The 26,190-nt window shown below is 36.5% G+C and overlaps 1 protein-coding gene across 3 annotated transcripts; it reads right to left on the reverse strand.

The window, feature by feature from the left end:
* Positions 1 to 354: 354 nt before the first annotated feature.
* On the reverse strand, positions 355 to 24,588 carry LOC139753201 (ribitol-5-phosphate transferase FKTN-like). 3 transcript variants are annotated; one of them, XM_071669417.1, is made up of 9 exons: positions 24,453 to 24,588; positions 20,489 to 20,552; positions 17,886 to 18,217; positions 14,295 to 14,433; positions 12,117 to 12,228; positions 10,573 to 10,740; positions 5,987 to 6,081; positions 3,679 to 3,937; positions 355 to 3,523 (listed from the first exon to the last, which is right to left on the reverse strand). In XM_071669417.1, exons 3-9 carry the CDS (start codon positions 18,207 to 18,209, stop codon positions 3,304 to 3,306), a joined length of 1,317 nt encoding a protein of 438 aa, XP_071525518.1. In that variant the 5' UTR covers positions 18,210 to 18,217; positions 20,489 to 20,552; positions 24,453 to 24,588; the 3' UTR covers positions 355 to 3,303. The 3 variants fall into 3 exon arrangements, with proteins under 3 accessions (XP_071525518.1, XP_071525516.1, XP_071525517.1); XM_071669415.1 differs by having other exon boundaries at positions 14,283 to 14,433; XM_071669416.1 differs by having other exon boundaries at positions 14,283 to 14,433; positions 24,464 to 24,526.
* Positions 24,589 to 26,190: the final 1,602 nt, after the last annotated feature.

Consider the following 26,190-nt stretch of genomic DNA (forward strand, 5'->3'; position numbering starts at 1 on the left):
CCAAAACACCCTATATCTGCCACTCTATCATCAAACACATTCAACAAACCTTCAAAATACTCACTCCATATATAAGCAAATCCTCCCCTCTCTTTTTTTTTTTTATTTTTCCAAGAGAAGGAACAGAGAAGGGGGCCAGGTGAGGATATTCCCTCAAAGGCCCAGTCCTCTGTTCTTAACGCTACCTCGCTATCGCGGGAAATGGCGAATAGTATGAAAAAAAAAAATATATATATATATATATATATATATATATATGCAAAACATTAATGGGATGGCCTTGACTTGGGCCTCAGCTTCCCATGCTGTCTCAGTTAACATAAAAAAATGCAAAGAAATGATGGACTCTTATCAAGTGAAAAGTTCTTGATGTGATTTTATTTCTTTTTATCCTGTGACAATGATACAAATCCTAAACTGACTAGATTTTACATGAACATATTTCTCCTCATAGTAGCTCTTTGGAACAAGAACATTAAAAATGATATCTGCATAACAGTTAGACTGAATTTTCTTATTGTAATACAACATTTGCATGATGATCACTTATTCTAGCAAAGGTCTCCAAAAAATCTCGCTAAATTTTAATACTAGTTAATTGAGTTGCTGTTATACAGCTAGTGTATTACACTGTGCATTGTTATTTTTAATGGTTTATTGTACAAAAGTAATATGGTGTGAACTTTCAACAGATTTACATATCGAACTTGTAAAGTGCATGAACATACATGGCTTACTATGTGTAACATCTAAGATTCCACAACTATTGTACCTTTGAAGATTTAGGTATGTATGCTAATTTATACCTTCACTGTTTGATGGGATTGTTCTCTTTATGGTAAGTATAAAGGACATAGTGTCATTTTATTTTGTAAAGATATTTTCAGATATGAAATTCATATAGTAAAATTTATTACGCAATTTGTTTTCGCAAAAGTGGTGTTACAAATTCATTGTAGCAGTGATATGAACAATATAAAAATTTTGTTTATTTTCATTCTGTTTAGTGATGCTGTAAGTAATAGTAAATTTGACTGGTGGACATCTGTTTACAAGCATGAATGATATATATGTATATAGTCTTTTTTCTCATTGTAAATTACAAAGTACAAGTAATGACTATTTAGTTATTAGCATTAAGCTTTTATCATTGTTCATGTAAATATGATATTGTGTTTTTGTACGTATCATTTTAAAGTATAATGTAATTTTAAGGAGCTTGAATTATCTCTATAATATAATTTTAGCTACATATTATAAGAGCTATTATTCCATGCTTGAAGTTTAGCTGCTACAATTCTAGCACTAACAGTCAGTGACAAATCTAATAGATTGCGACTTGGATTTCCTTATGAAATGAGGGTATATATATACCTTTCAGTGATTTAATGTATCTGAAAGACCTTATTTATCTACAGTCTATGCTGTCTACTTACTACTGCATGGATCAATGCTCTAGGAATTAGTTTTGAGGAACTGAAATCTCTAACCTCTATCCCGAAGGATGGCAAAGAGCAGGAATGCCTATTTGTAAAGAAATTGAAGTAATGAAAAGAGCAGATTTTAAATCCACTTAAGGTTCATTCAGGCTATTTAAGAGTACTCTCCAGAACATCACAAACACAGTAGTTAACCTGAGACTGATAAGTCTATACCAACTAAAATACTGGATATTACTAGGATTTACATACAAATAACTGAGCTAATTTTCTTGAGGGGTTGGTTTGTCAAAGTGTGAAACTCAAAATATTCAGCGAGCTTCCTATGCAGTTACCAGTGCCTCCAGTTATTTAGATTATGAGCTACTGATTACACTAATGTGAACAATAACAAGCTGCATACTGATAGGTATGTACAAATACTAAAAGTTTGTTCAAGGAGCACATGCCACCTATAGTGCAGCAAAGTTTATTGTTATGATTGTTATTATTATATAACCACAGGACTCTTTTATCTTTGAGGCTGCACTCCACAAAAGCACATGAAAATGACGGTTCTACTTTGCAGCAAGTTTTCTTCAATGAGACTGTACCCCTTTCCATCCAATGACAATAGTAGAGCCTTGCTTGCATGCTTGCAGTGTAACCACTTGAAGTTAGAGCCAGTAATCCAGTTAGTCGCAGTGAAACAAGAATGGGTGAAAATACAGTTTGGAAAACATTCAAAACACATGTATTAAGTTATTTGGTTTGGAGTGTTATTTTCTTCAAGTTATGAGCCAGGTTATGTTCCAGGTTAATCTCTATGAGAAGGGGTGTAAATCAGGAAAACCCAAAATAGTTTATAGGTCTCATGCAATTCAAGTTTTTACATGCAGGGAAAAACTATGAAGTGCAATGAGTCTGATGTAGACTTTTCAAGTTATGACCAAGGTTATGTGACAGGTTAAAGTGCAACTCCTAATGACAACATTGTTGGATAAGCAATCTTTAAATGTCTGCCATACTCTGCTGGTAACATTAAAACTGATTATAATACTGTTCACCTGATTATTAATATTTTTAGACAAGGCAAAAATTATGATTTTAATAAAAATATAAACAGGCAGATATTTTTAATACTGGGATCAACATTGATAAATATACTTGTGTGATGAATGTTTGTGCCAAGTACTTAAACATACTACAAACCTTTGTGATAGATGCATTTGCTAAATACGAGAATGTGTCGTAGACATGAACTACACATCACCTCATTTCAGCCCCCTTTTTTTTCATGATTCATAAAAGGCCTGATCTCAGTTTGGAGTAGTCTCTGTGACTGGAGCCTTCAACTGGAAGAAACAGTTCATTACATAAAGCATTGTGAATATTAAGAATTACTCTCCTTGGATAATTCACTGATATGAAACAACAATGGGTCCAGTAGTGACATTTTTGACTTCTTGCCTTTTACCGTACTTACTTGTTTAAAAATTTTCCTAACCATCACTACAGCTTTCCCCTGAACACATATTTCTTTAACAATCATCTAACAGACTAGCACAATCATGCAGCAAACATGCTTATCAAAGTGGTAAAGGGGATAATGATGAAATGAGAAAGCAGATGAGGGTGTGTTGAAATGGTTTGGACATATGGAGAGAATGAGTGTGGAAAGGTTAACAAAGAGGTTATACATGTCAGACGTGGAGGGAACGAGAAGTGGGAGACCAAGTTATTATACTTAGTCGCTGTCTCCCGCATTAGGGAGGTAGCACAAGGAAACAGACGAAAGAATGGCCCAATATATATTCTTTGTTCATTATGGTCCTAACTCATTGAAAGTCTCAACTTCCTGCTACATACTTAAATCAGTGTGTATTTAATTGTCATTAACAACTATTACTTGTGACCTTTCAGATTCAGGCCACACACCATTATCTCGTACATTAGATGGACTAGCTTTCCAATCCCATTTTTTCACAGGTGTGAACCATGATAATCCATAATTTGCCCTGATATACTCTTCTGTCTGACATGGAATCCGGACCTTCAAATCAAGGAACTCTGTCCAACACATAGTAAAAGCTGGAAAGACGTACCTGTAAAGAAAAAGAAAAGGTTCTTTACCCCTTTCACCGAGAGTAGAGGTATATTAATTTCCCAAGTATCTCCTCTTAAAATTTCCTTAAAGATGGTCATTTCTTCTAAGATCCAAAAAGACTGAAATATGACAACATACTACTAATATACTTACTTAAACTTTTTTCCTGTTCTTGCTTGAGTTCCTCCATTCCACATGGTGGCACCTTCGGTGTAAAAGAAAAATATGTCCAATTTGATATCTTCATCCTTGAAAGACAGCTCAAAACTATCTGACACTTTCCCAAACTTGTGTGAGAGTCTTAGTCCCTTTTTTTCAAATTCCTCTATCAAATTTGGCTTATAATTCTCAATGAAAATACCAATATCCACATCCAAGGCCCAAGCTATGATATCACACTGACGGTAAAAACCTGAAAGAGAAATCCAAAATTACGAAATTATGACTGGTGAAGCGATAAAATATTCAGAACATCTTAAAAAGTTTGCTATTTTGTTAACTACTAATGATGACATCAAACATTCTTTGAAACTTATTTCAGATACAAGAGGAAGTGGCAGGAGGTTAAGAAAAAAAGTGCAGGCACTAAAAAAGAGCTAGTGAGAGGATAGGAAAATGTTTACAAAATGGGTGAATAGCATGAAGAGAACGAGAGCAAATGGGAGCATCAGTGAAGGTAGTTGAAGTGGTAACAAACGAGGAGTAGAGCAGATGAAGTGAGTATTTTTCACAGAGGATAGATATCAGACGAGATATTAGGAGTTTGGAACATAAGGTATGTAAAGCAAGAATCATGGCAAATGGTTTGGTGATAAGAGGTGGCCTTGCATATAATACAATGACGAGTAGCACACCAGGTGGAGTGGATGGATTGCAGTTAATTTCTCAAGAAAATGGGTGAAAGTGTTCTTGATGGGCTGGCTGGTTAGGACTCTCACTGTATATATGGCTCAAGGTGAGGTGCTTGAGGACTGGCAGAATACTGTTAATGCCACTGTATAAAATCATTGAGAACTGTAATGACTATTCAAATTACATAGGTATAAGTTTGTTGAATGTCCCTGGTAAACTGTATGGGAGAATGGCAACTGAGAGGGTGGTAGAATGTAAAAATCATTGGATTGGGGAGGAACAATGCGGCTTCAAGAGTGGCACAGGATGCATTGATCAGTTGAGGAATTTGTGCGAGACACACTGAGAGAAACAGGGATTTGTATGTGGTAGTTATGGATTTGGATTAAGTCCATTCAGTCATACTGGATGTACTCATTTTATTACAGAAAAAATTGTCAGAGTTTAGTGCATCAATTTTCTGACACAAGGATAGGAGTGTAGATGCTCCTATGCCTCTTACGACAGAGCAAAGGTGGAGCTAGCTACAAGTACCCCAGTGGCCCCTAGTTACACTCTGTTGCCAAAAGCAAAAGTACATTGTTCAACTTGTACTATACTTGATATGGTAAACAATAATTTTCATACACTTTTTTCTACACAATTCTCTTCAGTAGGTTGTTACTTAACTGAACTAAAAATTATTCAGATATTCACAGCTTGTTATCACATGAACTTATTCTTTAACTTGTAATTGAGAAGCACAGCATAGTAAATGATATATGACCTAACTCATGAACTTAGATATTCACAAAACTAAAGAAATTAGGTGGTTGAGATGGAGGAGCAAATGCTGGCAGAGATGGAACACATAGTTATTGCAGAAACTTACTGCTCACCTTATACTTAGTGAAGAATATGGTGAATAATACATGACAGCTAGAGAGTGGATGAAAGTAAGCATGGCCACTTCTTTGTTCCTGTCATAACCTTGTTGATGTATGAAATCAGGTATGAAATAAGGATCTTTTAAAATAATTTTTCACCATGATTATCTTCAGTAGACTGTTAGTTAACCCATGAACTAATAACTATTCATTATACTTACTTTGTCGCTGTCTCCTGCGTTGGCAAGATAGTGCAAGGAAACGGACGAAAGAATGGCCCAACCCACCCACATACACAGGTATATACATACACGTCCACACATGCACTTATACATACCTATACATTTCAACGTATACATATATATACATACACAGACATGTTGGAAAGGATTACAATTTTGAGCGTGATCAAGATATGAATCCACAGGGAAAATGAAACATGATAAGTTCCCAAGTGCACTCGTGTAATAATCACATCATCAGGGGAGACACGAGAGAAATATAAGTCAGTTGATATACATTGAAGAGATGAAGCTAGGATGCCATTTGGTAAACATGCGATTGTCCAAGATGTTTACCAAATGGCATCCTAGCTTCGTCTCTTCGACATTCTTCTTCTCTGTAAAGATATGCACATTTCAAAAGGTCCTTCACCTGCTTTTCCTTCATTCTGTTCAAGTTATTAAGATAAATTTCAATCAGTACAATACTATACACAAAATAGATATTTCTGTGATCCTCACCTAGAAGGGTACCACTACTGAGCCAGAAGGGAGTATTCAACTGATCCAAAATAGTTTTAGCTTTAGCTAGCAACTTCCATGCCTTGTGCTTAAATCTGAAAAAAAAATGTAAATGAATAAATCTAAATATTCAACATATCAAGTTTACATAATCATCTATCTATATTCAACATGTCGTCCCTTGCATTTACATGATGAATACTGTATAACCCCTCAACAACTCAGTGACAGCACCCATTCAAATCTTCATTTATCCCTACACTTATGTTAGATTTTTATTCCATAAAATGTCTTTTTGATTGATAACTGACCTCGCTTATAGTAATTCCTTCTCTGATGAAAAAGGATTGTACAATATATCTTCAATAATTATTAAAGATGACATCTTACAAAACTGCTGAATCATTGAAACTTTTATATCAAATATTCCATATCTCTTTATCTTCCTTGAAAATTTCTGTTGTTTATGATAAACACACTTCTAATCTCTCAGCTCCACCTCAAACAAAAAAGAAATGTTTAAGACACATCAAACAATATTTTTTCATCTTATTGAAACACTCTACTTGATGTGTGAATACCTTACCTTACCTTTATGTCACCAGACCAGCATTTATGGAGTTCCCACAATAGGAAGTTAGCCACATCCACTATGCAGGAAAGTGGTTCAAGTGGTGGTGATTTGTGTTTTTGGTATCAGTGCAGGACAACTGAGAAGCAGTTACTCACCCTGATTATACACATAATATATATACATATGGACTTCTGTAGCAGTTGCTCCACAGTAAACCCAGCAGTTCATCCACTCAAAGGGGTTGGTCAATAAAATGGGTACCTGGCTCAGGCTATGGGAGTGCATGGGCAGCTTTTTTTTCTCCCCTATCTCCAGGGGAGAGAAATGAATGTACATGTTACAGGTTGAGTATCGCTTATCTGAAATGCCTGGGACCAGAACTATTTCGGGTTTTGGAATGTATATGTTACAGGTTGAGTATCGCTTATCTGAAGTGCCTGGGACCATAAGTGTTTCAGATTTTGGAATACTGGCAAATACATATCTCTTGGGAATGGGACTCCAAGTCTAACACAAAATCCATTTAAGTTTCATTTACACCTCATACACATAGCTTGGAGGTAATATATAAAATATCTGTAATAATTGCATGAAACAAAATTTGTGTAACACTGAACCATCAGAAAGCAAAGGTGTCACACCTCAGCCGCCCATGTGGACAATCTGTAGTTGTTTCGCATCACCTTCATTCCTGATTGATTTTATATTCTACTGATAAGCAATCATTTTCTTACACAAATTCACACATAAATACTTAACATTGAAAAAAATCCTCTCTTCCCGTATAACTTTCTAAAAGAAAGAACAGAGCAAGGAGCCTGGTGAAGATTTTTCCCTTGAAGGCTCTGCCATCTGTTCTTAATGCTACCTTGCTCATGTGGGAAATGGCTAAAATGTATGCAGTCTGCTGGGGATGAGAGGGCCTGGGAAGTGAGTCAGTTGTCCACCAATGATACAGCTCTAGTGGCTGATTCATATGAGAAACAGTAGGAGTTGGTGACTGAGTTTGGAAAAGTGTGTGAAAGGAGAAAGTTGAGAGTAAATGTGAATAAGAGCAAGGTTATTAGGTTTAGTAGGGTTGAGGGGCAAGTTAACTGGGATGTAAGTTTGAATGGAGAAAAATTGGAGAAAGATGTTTTAGATATCTGGGTGCGAACTTAGCAGTGGATGGTAGCATGGAAGTGGAAGTGAGTCACAGGGTGGGGGAGGGGGCGAAGGTTTTGGAAGCAATGAAGAATGTGTGGTAGGAGAGAGCATTATCTCGGAGAGCGAAAATGGGTATGTTTGAAGGGATACTAGTTCCAACAATGTTATATGGTTGTGAGGGTTGTATGGAGGAGGGTGGATGTGTTGGAAATGAAACCTCTAAGGACAATATTTGATGTGAGGTGCTTTGATCGAGTAAGTAATGAAAGGGTAAGAAAGATGTGTGGAAATAAAAAGAGTGTGACTGAGAGAGCAGAAGAGGGTGTGTTGAAACAGTTTGGACAAATGGAGAGAATGAGTGAGGAAAGATTGAGAGGTGAAGGGAAGTGAGGAAAGATTTAGAGGTGAAGGGAAGTGAGGAAAGATTGAGAGGTGAAGAGAACAAGAAGCAGGAGACCAAATGGGAAGTGGAAGGACGGAGTGAAAAAGATTTTGAGCGACTGGGGCCTGAACATACAGAAGGGTGAGAGGTGTGCAAGGAATAGAGAGAATTGGAACGATGTGGTATACCATGGTTGACGTGCTGTCAATGGACTGAACCAGGGTATGTGACGTGTCTGGGGTAAACTATGGAAAGGTGTGTGGGGCCTGGATGTGGATAGGGAGCTGTGCTTTTGGTGCATCACATGATAGCTATAGGCTGAGTGTGAATGAATGTGGCCTTTTTTGTCTGTTTTCCTGGCGTTACTTCGCTGCAGCTAGGGGCAGCGATACTGTTTCCTGTGAGGCAGGGTGGCTCTAGGAATGGACTGAAAGCAAGCAAGTATGAATATGTACTTGTGTATATATGGATATGTCTGTGTATGTGTATGTATATGTATATGAAGATATGTATGTGCTGTCAATGGACTGAACCAGGGCAAGTGACGTGTCTGGGGTAAACTATGGAAAGGTGTGTGGGGCCTGGATGTGCATAGGGAGCTGTGCTTTTGGTGCATCACATGATAGCTATAGACTGAGTGTGAATGAATGTGGCCTTTTTTGTCTGTTTTCCTAGCGCTACTTCGCTAAAGCTAGGGGCAGCGATGATGTTTCCTGTGGGGCAGGGTGGCTCTAGGAATGGACTGAAAGCAAGCAAGTATGAATATGTACTTGTGTATATATATATATATATGTCTGTGTATGTGTATGTATATGTATATGTTGATATGTATGTGCATGTATATGTATGTATATGTATATTACATGTATGGGAATTTATGTATAAATATGTGTATATGAGTGAAAGGGTCGTTCCTTGTCTGTTTCTTGGTGCCACCTCACTGATGCGGGAAGGGGCTATCTAATAACATAATAATAATAATAATAATAGTAATAATAATAATAATAATATATATATATATATATATATATATGGTGTGGGAGGCAAGTTGCTAGAAGCAGTGAAAAGTTTTTATTGAGGATGTAAGGCATGTGTACGCGTGGGAAGAGAGGAAAGTGATTGGTTCTCAGTGAATGTAGGTTTGCGGCAGGGGTGTGTGATGTCTCCATGGTTGTTTAATTTGTTTATGGATGGGGTTGTTAGGGAGGTTAATGCAAGAGTTTTGGAAAGAGGAGCAAGTATGAAGTCTGTTGGGGATGAGAGAGCTTGGGAAGTGAGTCAGTTGTTGTTCGCTGATGATACAGCGCTGGTGGCTGATTCATGTGAGAAACTGCAGAAGCTGGTGACTGAGTTTGGTAAAGTGTGTGAAAGAAGAAAGTTAAGAGTAAATGTGAATAAGAGCAAGGTTATTAGGTACAGTAGGGTCAAGTCAATTGGGAGGTGAGTTTGAATGGAGAAAAACTGGAGGAAGTGAAGTGTTTTAGATATCTGGGAGTGGATCTGGCAGCGGATGGAACCATGGAAGCGGAAGTGGATCATAGGGTGGGGGAGGGGGCGAAAATTCTGGGAGCCTTGAAGAATGTGTGGAAGTCGAGAACATTATCTCGGAAAGCAAAAATGGGTATGTTTGAAGGAATAGTGGTTCCAACAATGTTGTATGGTTGCGAGGCGTGGGCTATGGATAGAGTTGTGCGCAGGAGGATGGATGTGCTGGAAATGAGATGTTTGAGGACAATGTGTGGTGTGAGGTGGTTTGATCGAGTAAGTAACGTAAGGGTAAAAGAGATGTGTGGAAATAAAAAGAGCGTGGTTGAGAGAGCAGAAGAGGGTGTTTTGAAATGGTTTGGGCACATGGAGAGAATGAGTGAGGAAAGATTGACCAAGAGGATATATGTGTCGGAGGTGGAGGGAACGAGGAGAAGAGGGAGACCAAATTGGAGGTGGAAAGATGGAGTGAAAAAGATTTTGTGTGATCGGGGCCTGAACATGCAGGAGGGTGAAAGGAGGGCAAGGAACAGAGTGAATTGGAGCGATGTGGTATACCGGGGTTGACGTGCTGTCAGTGGATTGAATCGGGGCATGTGAAGCGTGTGGGGTAAACCATGGAAAGCTGTGTAGGTATGTATAATTGCGTGTGTGGACGTGTGTATGTACATGTGTATGGGGGGGGGGGTTGGGCCATTTCTTTCGTCTGTTTCCTTGCGCTACCTCGCAAACGCGGGAGACAGCGACAAAGTATAAAAAAAAAAAAAAAAAAAAAAAAAATAATAATAATAATAATAATAATAATAATAATATGTACAAGATTACTGAAAGAAAGAAAGAAAAAGAGGCTGATTAAGAAGTTTTGAACAACTTAGTGTATGAATATCCAGTGCCCAGAGAAATTAGAAAACATCTCCCATGGATCAATCTGCCACATGAAAAAAACAGTAAAGGTTTTATCATTTCCAGCATGTTAATTGTACTGAGAAAACAACTTACCTTACTTCATCTGGTGTTTCATTCTTTGAATGTTTAAGGTTGTAATATGTTGCTCTTGACTCATTACAAGGAATGAAATGAGAATTTTTGTGGTCTGCAATGAAAGCTTCAATGTTGCTTGGGACAGTCAGCTCCACATCATCTATTTTCACTTCTCTGGTGCTGAAACTGTATGGATTATAATGTTTATGACATCTTAAATTCTCAAACATAAGAAAGTTGTTTTGCTCTCAGAATAATGAAATGCATATTCTTGGTTTTATCAAAATCATTTATAACTAAGCCAAAGGCAGAACTGTTAAGTGAACTTGCAAAATTAATGAACAATGAGAGAATTGCTTCTCACTATGAGTACACTGTAACTTGTTTCTCTACTTTAGGACAAAAATGTCTTCAAGTAAGTAACTTTCTGAGGATGAAACCATTAGAATATATAACATCAGAAACAGATGCAGACAATTGTCTCACATCCACTGTCTAGCTGTCATGTACAGTATAATGCACTGAAACCACACCCTCTTATCCAAAACCAAGCCTCACAGACCTTTCCCACGTTTCCCCTGTCCATTTCATATCCCCTGATTCAGCCCACTGAAAGCATGTTGCCCCACGTATACAACATGGCTTAACTTTACTTTATCCTTTGCATGCCTCACATCTTCCTGCATATTCAGGCCCCAAATACTTGAAAGTGTCTTTCACTCTATCCTTCTGCTTACCCCTTGATTCCCCCTCTTCCTTGTTAAATCAGTGATTTAACACCATTCAATATTCCTAACCTTCTCCCCTAATACATCTATTTTCACAGAATGTAGTATTGGTATAACGTTATAATTCATTCAAGGTATGATCTTTTAAAACATAATCAATCATAAGCTAATCAATACGTAAACTACAAAACTGGGATGTAATGCATATGCTGAATCAATTTACTATCTTATAACTTTAATGGATGACAACACAGTAGGCAACGGAAAGGACGCTTTTCAGACACAGACGTATTTCACCATTAATTCCCTGTTTATGGTAATAATTATTGTTTTGCATAATGGCAAATACTGTACTACAAGAAGAGCTCTTAGTGTGCTAATTGAAATGTTGTACTGATGTGGTATGGGCATAAGTGCACTGACCCATACATAACCAAGCCAGCATATGAAAATGTAGAGTTAAAAACTGAAGAACTGGTGGAGGACCTAGCATTACATAGAAAGGTAGCTAAACATATCAAAAATCATCAATAATATGAAATGTAAAATCATGCACAGAAATTCACCTATGGGAGCTTCCACTATGATTAAAGACCAAGCCATCAAAATGAGCTTTCATTCTGGCATGATTAATGACCAAGCCATATAAAGGAGCTTTCATGCTGGCACGATTAATGACCAATCCATTTAAAAGAGCTCTCATATTGGCAAACAATGATTAAGGACCAAGCCATCTAGATGAGCTTTCATGCTGGCAAACTAAGGCCAAATAGCTATAAAGATTAAGGATAAATTCAATCGAATTCACCACAAATTCATATACTGTGTACATACCGCTCATATGCCCGATCAAACTTCATTTGATTCCAAGTATCCTTCGTTATGTACTGCTTAACTTGGGCCACATTATGGGGAGGACCAACCAAAGAATATTGCCGCAAGAAACCTGTAAATAGTAGCTAATGTAAGAACTTCAAATCATGAACTTTTTTCAATATTGTGAGACCTTTTGGACCTTCATGAAAGAGTCTTAGGACTGCTATCCATACTTCATATGCAGGATTTGATTTAGGATACAGATTTATTTGTGTCCCCAAAGTCATAGTAGTTTAGAACTCCAAACAAGTGAAAATGACTTCAGACATTCAGTTATCTATCAACCATACCACTAAAGTATATTATAATGCCTAAGGCAACACCATATGGAAAACCCTTACTTTAGGACTCTTTACCTTGCAGGTAACAAAATGATTAGAAACTACATCAAAAGATTACCCAAAATTTGTCATGTCTATGTTCAAAAAAATGCTTTTTACTATTCAAAATTTATTTCTTCAGTTGGCTTATGATACTGATGCTCAAAAATGCTGACAAAATAATATATTTACAATGTAGATCTTCTGTAAGAACAGAATGGCTAAACTTACTATAGGCCACTGCACATTAGAAAGAAGGGAAACTAGAAGGCTCACAAGAGTGTGTTGCTCACCTGGCTTTTCTATATAAGTTTTTGACAAAACAGGTAAAAATCACAAAGCCATAAATTTCAAATAAAAACTTATAACAGGTTAAACAATCATAATTCTTTAGCTACAGCTATAACCTGAGTCAATTCTGTTTAGAAAGTAAAAATCTCTGGCTAATTGAAAAAATCATTGTCAGGGTAGCCAGGGAGTTTTGAAAAGAAGTGATCCAAGAACCAACTCTGACATGTTTGATTCAAACTAGCCTAATGCTTTTGAAAATTATTTTTATTTCATTTTTTTGATAAGAAATACTAATTCTTAGCAAAGCTGACAAAAACTGGCAAAATCATAGATTTAAACAAACACATAATATTATGTGTTTAATATCACTTACACTACAGTATTCACGTTGCTACATTTCAAAATTTTGGCCAATTCTGCTTTAAAGAAGCTATGGCTGTTACAAAAAATTCTTATTTTCAATAAAAGTGGCCCTCTGAATGTTAGGGTCACCAAACACAAATCTGAAAAGAATTCGCCAACATTTTGCTCAAATGGACCATGCATTTTCAGAGGACGATGTGGAAATGTAAAAGTTAACAGACAGAAGATAAAAATTGTCAGATGACACATGCCAACTAATAGCAAAAGTTCGAATGGCATTAACCCAGGTGAGGTATAAAGGGGCTCCTAGTAGGGCACACAAATAATTCAAATAAGAAAATAACCAAGGGTGCCATAACTGGTGACATCAGTAATTCTAAAAGTCTGTGCTTGATTAACTAATAATTCCTCTATATAGGACAACTTTGGATTTCCTCATAGTTCCGCTAGAAGTGTCACCCTTATACAGTAGTGAAACAAAAGTAAATAACACAATAAGTTACTAACAATCATAACAACAATGGAAATTTGAGAGCAAATATGGACAAAATCTTTCTGGTGCTTGGTAAGACAGGAATGAAGTAAGGTACCACTGTGGTGGCCTCTGAGACAGGGGTGGGCTTTATTTAGTCAGCAAATAGCTAAGTACCAGAGTTCATATGTTTGTTCTAATTTTAGGGCCAATCTACTATCATTATTTCAGCAAAGCACTCTCAGGATATTTGGTTCAGAAAAACCACATCACTGTTTTGAGGTATTCCACCATATGAGCATCAGTCAATCCTTTTTTTGGTATGTACAGCTTGTAATATATGTCAACCCTTGAGCTGGAGTTCAGTCAACCCTTAAATGGATTTTTAGAGTAGATTTCTCCAGTCCAATGCAGCTGACCAATAAACACATCCTTTAAAAGATCACCTGGTGGCAGAGAGCTACAGGAAAGTTTGAAGGGGAACTGATATAATTTTGCAGTCTTATGTAATCTCTAACATACTGTAAGATGTTAATAAAACTTTCCATTGGTGAATGTAAAGAGTGATAAAATTTCTTGACCTTTCTGCGGATCACAAAAAACTTTTCCAGGTATGATTTTCTTTAACATTAGAATTATTATCCACTCCTACTTAGTAATGAATACACAGATAATTACCTGCATACTTACCAGCAGAATGTGGTTCCAGCACAACCAAATGTAGTGGAGACCCTTGCCTTATCAAGAAAACATGTGAATGTTTCCCTTCAGGAGTCTTGAAGAGTGTAATGGTGAAACCTAGTTGAGCGAGTCGAGAAAGGAATGCCGGCTGAAAATAATGAAATGTTTTGTCTTCTTTGCTATATCTAACTAAAGCCATCATTTATGTATGATCTTGAAAACATTTACATCATTTTGTTTCCATGCCTTGTCTTATACCCTTGCACAAAATGCTATTTCTTCTATTTATACTTCTTGTCCTTAGTCTCCACTTCCTCATTCTTTTCTTAAACCAGATTATTCATTTCTTGCACTCCATATTAAGAACTAAGGCTTTACTTGTGTTAGGCTATAGCAGCACATTCGTACAAGAAAACTTGTTCATCAAAACCAAGTGTACTGTATCCTATTCTAGTCTGGCTGTAGTTCTTAAATTCATTCTAAATTGATTCTATTGGTTACTTCTCTAACATTCATATTAATGGAGTAATTATTTTATCATTCTACTACAATCAATATATCCTATTTATACACTTTATCAGGAACATTTATATAGATCATGTATAAACAGATAATCAAGCAGAAATTATAGACAATGATTAACATATGTTTTTTCTACCTTTTATATTGATGGAATTAATACTACATAATTCCTTCATCGTGTTACAATAAATGTAATCTTTACATATATTTCATTTTATCACTAACATTTATACAGTCACTGTTTATAGATAAGCAGAAATTGGAACACTGCACAATTTCTTGGAACCCACAAAAGATCCCTCCCTAACCCTATCCAGAACTTTGCATTGAAACTTGTTGGAAACCTCAATTCATATATATACATAATTTTTTTTCTTTTTTTCATACTATTTGCCATTTCCCACGTTAGTGAGGTAGCGTTAAGAACAGAGGACTGAGCCTTTGAAATCCTCACTTGGCCCCCTTCTCTGTTCCTTCTTTCGGAAAATAAAAAATGAGAGGGAAGGATTTCCAGTTCCCCGCTCCCTCCCCTTTTAGTCACCTTCTACAACACGCAGGGAATACGTGGGAAGTATTCTTTCTCCCCTATCCCCAGGAGAAGTGAATCATAGGGTGGGGGAGGGGGCAAAAATTCTGGGAGCCTTGAAGAATGTTTGGAAGTCGAGAACATTATCTCGGAAAACAAAAATGGCTATGTTTGAAGGAATAGTGGTTCCAACAATGTTGTATGGTTGCGAGGCATGGGCGATGGATAGAGCTGTGCGCAGGAGGGTGGATGTGCTGGAAATGAGATGTTTGAGAACAATATGCGGTGTGAGGTGGTTTGATCGAGTAAGTAATGTAAGGGTAAGAGAGATAAGTGGAAATAAAAAGAGTGTGGTTGAGAGAGCAGAAAAGGGTGTTTTGAAATGGTTTGGGCACATGGAGAGAATGAGTGAGGAAAGATTGACCAAGAGGATATATGTGTCAGAGGTGGAGGGAACGAGGAGAAGTGGGAGACCAAATTAGAGGTGGAAAGATGGAGTGAAAAAGATTTTGAGTGACTGAGGCCTGAACATGCAGGAAGGTGAAAGGCGTGCAAGGAATAGAGTGAATTGGAACAAGGTGGTATACCGGGGTCGACGTGCTGTCAATGGATTGAACCAGGGCATGTGAAGCGTCTGGGATAAACCATGGATGTGGGGCCTGGATGTGGAAGGGGAGTTGTGGTTTCCGTGCATTATTACATGACAGCTAGAGACTGAATGTGAACGAATGGGGCCTTTGTTGTCTTTTCCTAGCGCTACCTTGCACACATGAGGGGGGAGGGGGTTGTTATTCCATGTGTGGCGAGGTGGCGATGGGAATAAATAAAGGCAGACAGTATGAATTAAGTACATGTGTATATATGTATATGTCTGTGTGTGTATATATATGTATACATTGAGATGTATAGGTATGTATATTTGCGTGTGTGGACGTGTATGTATATACATGTGTATAAGGGTGGGTTGGGCCATTTCTTTCGTCTGTTTCCTTGCACTACCTCGCTAACATGGGAGACAGTTACAAAGCAAAATAAATAAATAAATAAATAAAATATGGGTAACGTGTATTTTGACAAAGTGCATCTATGTGTATGGGTGAGGGGCTTTCATTAAGGGTTAGATTTCCAGCAAGAGTGTATTCTAACCTCTTTGCCATCACATCATCATAAAACTATAAATAATCAAATCACTGACAAAATTAACTGCTGTATCCTGCAATGCTAACACATGGAATCAAGAGACAAACAGGTTTTATTAGAGAACCATATGTTCTACAACTTGCAGCAAGGTGATTTACCTCACAGGAAGTAAGGTGGACTGCTGCTTAGCCAAGGAAATGTCTCTCCTGACTGAAGAATGTGTCGACTCTGCTCATAACAGCTCATTTAACAAGAGGATGACTATTCTGTTAGATAGTGACATCCCATTTAATACATTTCCAAGGTGTGTTATTCTCTAGCAAGTCTTAAGACTTGTGTTTCTGTAGGTCAATGCCAAGTACAAAAATGTTAAGTGTAACAAATAAATGATCTTTTTTTTTTTTTTTATTATACTTTGTCGCTGTCTCCCGCATTTGCGAGGTAGCGCAAGGAAACAGACGAAAGAAATGGCCCAACCCCCCCCCATACACATGTATATACATACGTCCACACACGCAAATATACATACCTACACAGCTTTCCATGGTTTACCCCAGACGCTTCACATGCCCTGCTTCAATCCACTGAGAGCACGTCAACCCCGGTATACCACATCGATCCAATTCACTCTATTCCTTGCCCTCCTTTCACCCTCCTGCATGTTCAGGCCCCGATCACACAAAATCTTTTTCACTCCATCTTTCCACCTCCAATTTGGTCTCCCTCTTCTCCTTGTTCCCTCCACCTCCGACACATATATCCTCTTGGTCAATCTTTCCTCACTCATCCTCTCCATGCGCCCAAACCACTTCAAAACACCCTCTTCTGCTCTCTCAACCACGCTCTTTTTATTTCCACACATCTCTCTTACCCTTACGTTACTCACTCGATCAAACCACCTCACACTACACACTGTCCTCAAACATCTCATTTCCAGCACATCCATCCTCCTGCGCACAACTCTATCCATAGCCCACGCCTCGCAACCATACAACATTGTTGGAACCACCATTCCTTCAAACATACCCATTTTTGCTTTCCGAGATAATGTTCTCGACTTCCACACATTCTTCAAGGCCCCCAGGATTTTCACCCCCTCCCCCACCCTATGATCCACTTCCGCTTCCATGGTTCCATCCGCTGCCAGATCCACTCCCAGATATCTAAAACACTTCACTTCCTCCAGTTTTTCTCCATTCAAACTCACCTCCCAATTGACTTGACCCTCAACCCTACTGTACCTAATAACCTTGCTCTTATTCACATTTACTCTTAACTTTCTTCTTCCACACACTTTTCCAAACTCAGTCACCAGCTTCTGCAGTTTCTCACATGAATCAGCCACCAGCGCTGTATCATCAGCAAACAACAACTGACTCTTATATTTTTGAAAGGGAGAAGAACGTGATTACCTTATCCCTTAGTTGAGCTGAAGTGACAGCAAAGGTGAGTGGGCCAATGACATGACACAAGAAGATACACACACCAGGAACAGCCACATGTGAATTGCGGCTCCAGGCATGAAGAATTACAGGATCAAAGAGAATGGTTGTGACAGCAGCATCTTCTCCAGCACGAATCAACTGCCGAACATCATCGACATGTAAAGATCTTGGGAACTGAGTATTGGGTGTTGACAGCCAGATATGTAGGTAAAGCTGATCTAAGAGTATAAGGCCAAACACAATGCCTACAACCCAAAATATTTTCTTCTTTAAATTTCTGATGCCCCACATCCTGGCATCTGTGTTGGAAGAAAGATCACATCATAAAGCTGTGCCAGTTATTCAGTTTCAGTACTGCACATAATGAAATACATGAACATAATTCAAAATATATGAAAAGGGGTTCTACAGGAATTACTGAATTTTCTACATAAATTGTTTTAATAATAATAAAGTTACTCATACATGAATTTCAATAATATGTGAATGTAAAATACCTATTTGTAAGGTACAGAAAAAGAATTGTACATTCACAGGATACCAGGTATTGAACCTTACCATCATCTTATGAAACTTCTTTATAATATCTGAATTTACAGTTTCATCATTTAGTATGTTTTATTTATTCACAACTCTGGTGCAACAATAATAATTCTTTACATCAATTCTAACAATCTGTTGCTTAGTTTCTTATTATGACTTCTGTTTGCTTTTTTCATCTTTCAAATAACTTTACCATTGACACTGTTATTTAGAAACTTGAAGGTTGTAATCAAGTCTCCCTTATTCTTCTCCCTTCCAGCGTGGGCAGATTTATAGCTTCTAACCTCTTCTTTAATGCAAGTGGCAGATGAGAAGGCTAGTCTTATACACCAAGCAAGATGTGGAATGAGCACTTCATACCAGTAACCCTGCCATTTTGGCTAAATCTCGTCACAGGCACTTGCAGGAAGTAACTGCAACTCAGGCTTTCTCTTTTAAAGTAAAGTCTTTTTAAATAGTTTATTCAACATCTTACACATGTGCTTAAAAATAATAATAATAATCATTCTCTCCATGTGCCCAAACCATTTCAAAACACCCTCTTCTGCTCTCTCAACCACGCTCTTTTTATTTCCACACATCTCTCTTACCCTTACATTACTTACTCGATCAAACCACCTCACACCACGTATTGTCCTCAAACACCTCATTTCCAGCACATCCACCCTCCTGCGCACAACTCTATCCATAGCCCATGCCTCGCAACCATACAACATTGTTGGAACCACTATTCCTTCAAACATACCCATTTTTACTTTCCGAGATAATGTTCTCGACTTCCAAACATTCTTCAAGATACGTGCGTAAAAGGGACCTGGGATTCATCATTTGAATTAGCCTATTGCAAGAACATCCCATCAGAATTTTTAAAGAGACAAACAGTCCACTGAGTGATATTATTATCATTATATCATTATTATTATTATCATTATTATTATTATTATTATTATTATTATCATTATTATCATTATTATTATTATCATTATTATTATCATTATCATTATTATAATAATAATAATAATAATAATAATAATAATAATAATAATAATAATAATAATAATAATAATAATGATATAATAATAATAATATCACTCAGTGGACTGTTTGTCTCTTTAAAAATTCAGATGGGATGTTCTAGCAATAGGCTAATTCAAATGATGAATCCCAGGTCCCTTTTACGCACGTATCTTTTAGCTTGTTTCCTGCTCGATTATAGTCAAATCAGGGTTTCCTCTGTTCCATCACCATTACTTTGCATTTACTTGGGTTGAATGTCTTCAACCATGTACCAGACCAACTCCGAAGTTTATATACGTTAGTTTTTATATTAACGTAGGTTAGAGCAAGGAATTTTTACACTTGTTGGGCCCCATCTCTTGAAGTTTCTTTTCCATCGTACAGCCTCTTCAACTTCAGTGAGATGTCTACATTCACAATTTTGTTACTCAATTGGTTCTATTCATGCACTTCTCACACAATAAAAGTATTTCCTTACATCTTTTCCAACAAGATTCTTGCTTAATTCAAATTATGGCCTCTGGTTGTTCTATTTACATCTTTCTAAGAACTGTTCACTACTGACTTCAAACTGGTTTAAATAATTAAAGTTGTAATAAAATCATCCTCCATTCTTCTATCTTCCATGATGGTCAAATTCTTAGCCTTAAATCTCACTGTAACCCAGCTCTCTTAATTCTGATACCATCTTTGTTGCCCTTCACTGAACTTTATCAATTCTTTGTGCATATTCTAGTTATGTCCATATATAAAATGAGCAGTTTACTGAATATTAACCTATCCATGTATGTGAATGTGATTCTAGTATCTGAAAGCAAACAGCTTGTTTCCTATACAATTCTCCTAAGGCAGGGCTCCACTGACACATAAATTCCAGCACCCAATTCCAGGCTCTTTCTAATACTTCCTCCCACCCTGATCTTACAATCAATTTGTATAAAATCTTTGATCAAAACATGCCACCTATTCATAATTTTGCCACTCACTAAAACAATTATGGATAGCCTTACCCTAATTTGTCATTTCAAACTGCCAACACAAATGTTATTACTCAGGAGTACTCTTCCCAGGCACCTGAAAGGAAATCAAATCAAATGATACAATCACACTATCTAAGACAATTATAAGACCACCATCCATTGTCCATAACAAGAAATAAGCCATAAAATACTGGTGAATGTTTGGGAGCAGTACAGAACAATGTATTTCAATGTACTCCATTTGTTAGAAGTGCATTATGGGGGAGCTGACGAAATCTTACAAAATCAATTGTATGATATGGAGTAACACGACTGTGGGAAGGGCTATGAAGCTATGGGAAAACATAGGGTGAACTACCCTAGGAGCTGGTTAAACATCTAGAAATAAAAGAATGCACGAAAACGTCATGCAACTTCCCTTAACAGCTGGTATTTCCCAGTGACTCTGACCTAGCACATTTCAAAAGAAAGGTTTTCACTTTCTCAAAAATACATGAATACTTTCCCTTGTACTTTTCTTTTTCCATTTAATTCTCTCTGTATTTCAATTAAGGCCTGGCCTTGATGTGGACATTTGTCTGCGACTGGAGCTTTCAACATGAAAAAAAAGTAGAGTTACTGAACAGATTATGTTCAACAAAGGAGAGGTTACTGGAGACCACAAATATTGGTACAGTGAAAAAAGGTCTAACAGAGAGAGGAAGGTCATATGAGAAGCCAGTGGTACTACTGTCTAAGCACTCTCCTTCATTGGCATTTCGATTTAGTGACCTATCTTCACTGAACTGATACACACAAATAAAGTGCTGAAGCTGTCTCATGTGTCTTCTTCCACCCTTATCTACTCATCTACAATAATGAAATGCTTCCAAACATGATATAATGCTTCCCCATGCTGATGGATACCCAATAAATACAAACTGAATGATTAAAGAATTGTCTAAATCAGTAACAATTACTTATTTACAGGGCTTAAATTTCTCCAACATCTATTTCAACCACAGATTCAAATTCAGCATAAAAAAATAGTCTTACCAAGGTTTTTACAGAATCTTCAAAAACAGTATCCATTATTATTCATTTACAGGTCTTGACATCCCTAAAACATATTTGAACTCTAGATTTGAATTATGCATAAAAAATATTCCTTAAACTGAAGTTTTCAAGCTAATTCAATACCCTCACAAAAATACTAAACTTTTGGTTTTAAAATTGAAATATGGCAAAATGAAACATGTCTATACTTGAAATAATCACAGAAAATATCTCATGATGTTCCCAAAGCTGGTACATACCCAATAAATACAAACTGAATAATTGCAGACTCTTTTAAAAGAGTAACCAATAATTACTTATTTACGAGCCTTAATGTCCCCTATGTTAACCTCAGATTTGATTTCAGCATGAAAAATAGTCCTTATACTGAGATTTTCATTTTAGATTTTCATTTTCATTTTAGTCCTATTACTGAGGATTTTGAGCTAATCTATTACCCTCAAAAAATACCAAAATTTGCAAGTAAAAGTCCAGGGGATTTTTTAGCCAAAAAAAAAAAAAAATTTGTTTTAAAATCAAAATACAACATAGTGAAGAGCTACTATACATTAAAAAATCACGGAAAATATTTCACGATGCTTCCCAAAGCCGATAAATACCCAATAAATATGAGCCAAATAATCATAGATTCTTCTAAAAGAGTAAAAATTAATCACTTATTTACAGGTGCTAATGTCCTTCAACATATATTTCAACCTAAGATTCGAATTCACTGTGAAAAATAGTCCTCATACCGAGTTTTCAAGCAAATCTATTACATTAAAAAATACCTAAAAATGCAGGTAATAGTTTAGGGAATATCTTTAGCCCAAAAACCTTCTTTTAAAACTGAAATATGACATAATGAAACATTTCTATACTTGAAAATATAATGGAAAATATCTCATAATGCTTCCCCAACCCGATACATACACAAAACAAATAATCAAAGAATCTTCTAAGAGAGTAACCAATAATTACTTATTTATGGGCCTTACTGTCCCTAAGCACATATTTCAAACCCAGATTAGAATTAATGTGATATCTCCAAAAAGCAACAGACCCTATCAAAACTTAACTTACCCTAGCACCCAGATTTACCTTAAATTTCACAATTATCATCAAAATATAGCAATGATACTGTTGTCAGCGGCATGAATTTACATGGGTGACTGTATTTACTAAATCTAATGGAATCCACTTGTATTTACAAAAACTCAAACAGTACCAGTAATGGCACCAAATAAGACCAGAGCAGTCACATTATTCATATAATATAAAAAATGACACTGCTTGGAACAGACTGATGAAACTTTTCTATTTTCCTAAGTCCTGATAATTGATACTGAATCCACTCCCACTTTTCCATGATATTTATTAACATATAAAAAACTCAAGCTCTCCCATCTCAATTCATTTCATAACATTAATCCTACCATTCAGTAAGAAATTCCATTAGATTGAACAGTTAATACAGAGGTGGGACTACACCACAGCTTTACCAAAGTGAAGAAAAAATTAAGGCTGGAAGAGCATTTTTGGCATATTTTCATCCTATACTACCATACTGTAATAAAGAATTTGATGACTGAAAAGTGTACGGTTAATCATTGTAAAAGTGTCCTAATGTGAAATACTTGTAGAAATCAACACAGCTTATGTAATCTCACCTAATTTTCCTAAAAACAAAATTTACATTACTTTCTGTTACCTGGTGAATACGTTTTTGTTTTGGTTCCATGTTTACTATCAGTTGTTGGGAGAATTCTAGAAGCGTTTCATCAACTTTTACAATAATTATTCCAATTTTTTCAAGATCTTCATAACCCTTACCACTATCGACTTACCGATTTACATACTAAATATTGTCTAAATCATACTTCCCACTATAAATCCATTCTTCACAACAAATCGTATTGCTCAATAAAAAATCTCATTCCCATCTAGGGGGCTGGAGATAAGCAATTAATATTTTTCTTGATTACTGACTGGAAGGCTTGTTGTACAGTTCTTGGGAGTGAATCGAAGAAAAAAGAGGAAATGAAAGGGAAAGGCTCTGGGGCTCACCTAGTGCTTCAGTGTCAGTCAAATAGGTTTCCATTCACTATAATCAGGCTGTTAACATAGTATTGGTTAAGTTAGAAAAGGCTGGTTAGTTTTATAGTTACCACTATATTAATCAAGAACCCAATATACACTTTTTTATTTTGCATGAAAAAACAAATGGCAGTGTTTATTTTACTGATTAGTCAGTTCCAATGGATGAAATACTAATTCAGCCTACCAGATCATTTTTTCTTACATCTATTTCATTACTTGTTTCATCAACTTTTTGAGGGAAGAAGATTTCTTGCAAATATCAAGATTCCTACAAATAATTATGATGAGGGAAGTTATCAATTCGTCATAGTCAATCGGAGTTGCAGTGGAGCAGCTCATACCCACCACCATCATCCAATTTAAGCAACGTGGTGATATAATGAAGTCAAATCATTCAACCTCACTTAACTAGGGGTCTCTGCCAACAACTCTAGTCGGTAAAATAACCACTCATAACTTTATCTCGCAAGGATGAGAATTTGCTGAAATCTTGACAACATTTTTACTATACTTCTTCAAACCCAACAATAATGGTAACAAGAACGGAATATTAGCACATATACTGGTGCCTTCTGCGTGTGCTACGCCACCGTAGCTAAATTTAGTCTTCATTCACCCATGACCCATAAGAAATAACACATTAAGCATCAGAGAGCTTTAAATATAAGCATTAAATATAACCTGAGTCTATTCCTCTGTAAAATTGTTTGATAAACGTGTACGTGTCTCATATTACGACTGACACAATGTTACGATTATTTCTTTGGTTACTATCACCGCTGTCATCCCCATAAAAGTATTCCAAATACATATACACTAGTAAATACACATGCATAGGGAAACTCAAGCAACAACATACATAATGAAAACCTTAATTGTGAATGTAACAGGAAACCTTGCCACCAACAGCATCCATCCTTTTGTTTTGACAGGTAGCAGTCAACGTCACGTCTTCTAGATTTATACTAAGAAAGGTCGAATATCCTATGTTCCACAACCCACATAAATTATAAACTGGCAACTGTTTCCCTGGTGGCCAACTAACAAACTAAATAATCAATAAATATATTAGAATGTTTTAATTGGTGTCTTAATTGGACAGGCTTTTTATATCTGAGATTTTTAGATTTTCTAGTATTTCCTAGTCTGTCTTTGTCTATAAGCAATGATAATATTGATGATAATAATAACAATAATAATAATCATAATAATGATAATTATTATCATTATCATTATTATCATTATCATCATAATTATAATTATTATTATCATTTTCATTTGATTTATGTATAGGCACATAGCTATTAATGTTAACGTTGAGATACATGTCAGTTTCAGGGGAAAAAATTACGTACTTGAAGCATACTAAACTGTATGTTACGATGTTTTCACGCATTATGATACTGATAATTTAAATGATTGACCCGAGGTAAATATGGCTGCCATAGAGTTAAGATTTTCAATTCTAAATGGCAGACTCGTTAGAATTGAATTAGCGTCTATAGGAGAAACATGATGGAAAGTGGGACGGTATTTTTGTTGTTGGTGTTGTTGTTGTTGTTGTTGTTGTTCTTGTTGTTGGTTATTAGGCTTTTATGTCTATCAACTGCCACTCAGTAATAAGACCATTAAAACCTGTACCCCCATTAAAACCTGTACCCGAAAAATGTTCTACACCTTTTACACTTCCAGCTCTGTATATGGCCCGTGGTGGAAAAGTTATGCTGATTATTTTCAATGTTCATCTCGAGTCTAAAAACAGTATATCATCTGGGTTACACCTTCGAACACGCCCTCATACACATTGGAAACCGATTTGTTCGTGAATAATTCTTATTTTCTCATGTATAGTGTGTGGCGATGAACAATTTTCCTTTACCCCAAGCATTGTCTCTCACTTTCTAGGCAACGTGGGCGTTGTCTGGTGGGGTGGTGGGGGTCGGGTGAGAGGTGCACTGCCCTCCCAAGACACAATTTTCATTTGCTAAAAACAGTTGATTGAATGTATGATCTGCCGACTATTATAAATCCATATGGTGATCGTATGCCCTTCGCCATTATTCTTTTCCAACCATGGGCCCTTCAAAAAAAAATAATCTGGCTAAGCTTAGGTTAATAGCAAAAGCAGTGCGAATAGCTATGGTAGTAAGAGAACCATAAGGTATAATAGAGTTCCAATTTCCAAAAAAAACTTGGCAGTGTAAGGAAAAAAATACAACAAAGGCTTACTCTTAAATTCCCAACGCCCATATGGTGATAATGGGACACTATGTCTACAAAATGACGGATGCACATAAGCAGGCAGTTCACGGAAGCAGAAAACAAGAGGAGAGAATAAAAAAAATTACGGCGTATGGCAAGTGGTCAAATTTTGAGGACAGAATAGAAATCGATAAGTGGAACTGTTCTGGTTTCAACTCTCTCTAGTATTTATGTAAAGCTAGAACCAAGGAATATAGAGATCCTTCCCAGATGTGAAAGAAGCACTGCATTCAAGGCTGATTCATTCCTTTGAATAATCTGATACCAGTTCAACGAGGAAGAAATTTCACTGTCTAAACTCAGCCCGCTGTTTCTTCGAGTTAGACTTGGTTATT

The sequence above is a fragment of the Panulirus ornatus genome, chromosome 14 (genome assembly GCF_036320965.1).
Source record: "Panulirus ornatus isolate Po-2019 chromosome 14, ASM3632096v1, whole genome shotgun sequence".
NCBI classification, from domain to species: Eukaryota; Metazoa; Arthropoda; class Malacostraca; order Decapoda; family Palinuridae; genus Panulirus; species Panulirus ornatus.

Coding starts and splice junctions, on each gene's coding strand:
- LOC139753201 (XM_071669415.1), bottom strand. CDS start 18,209: ATGTGGGGCATCAGAAATTTAAAGAAGAAAATATTTTGGGTTGTAGGC. Junction 12,229..14,282: donor TTCTGCTGGTAAGTATGCAG/GTAATTATCTGT, acceptor TACTATTTACAG/GTTTCTTGCGGCAATATTCT. Junction 6,082..10,572: donor GAAACACCAGATGAAGTAAG/GTAAGTTGTTTT, acceptor TTTTTTTTTCAG/ATTTAAGCACAAGGCATGGA.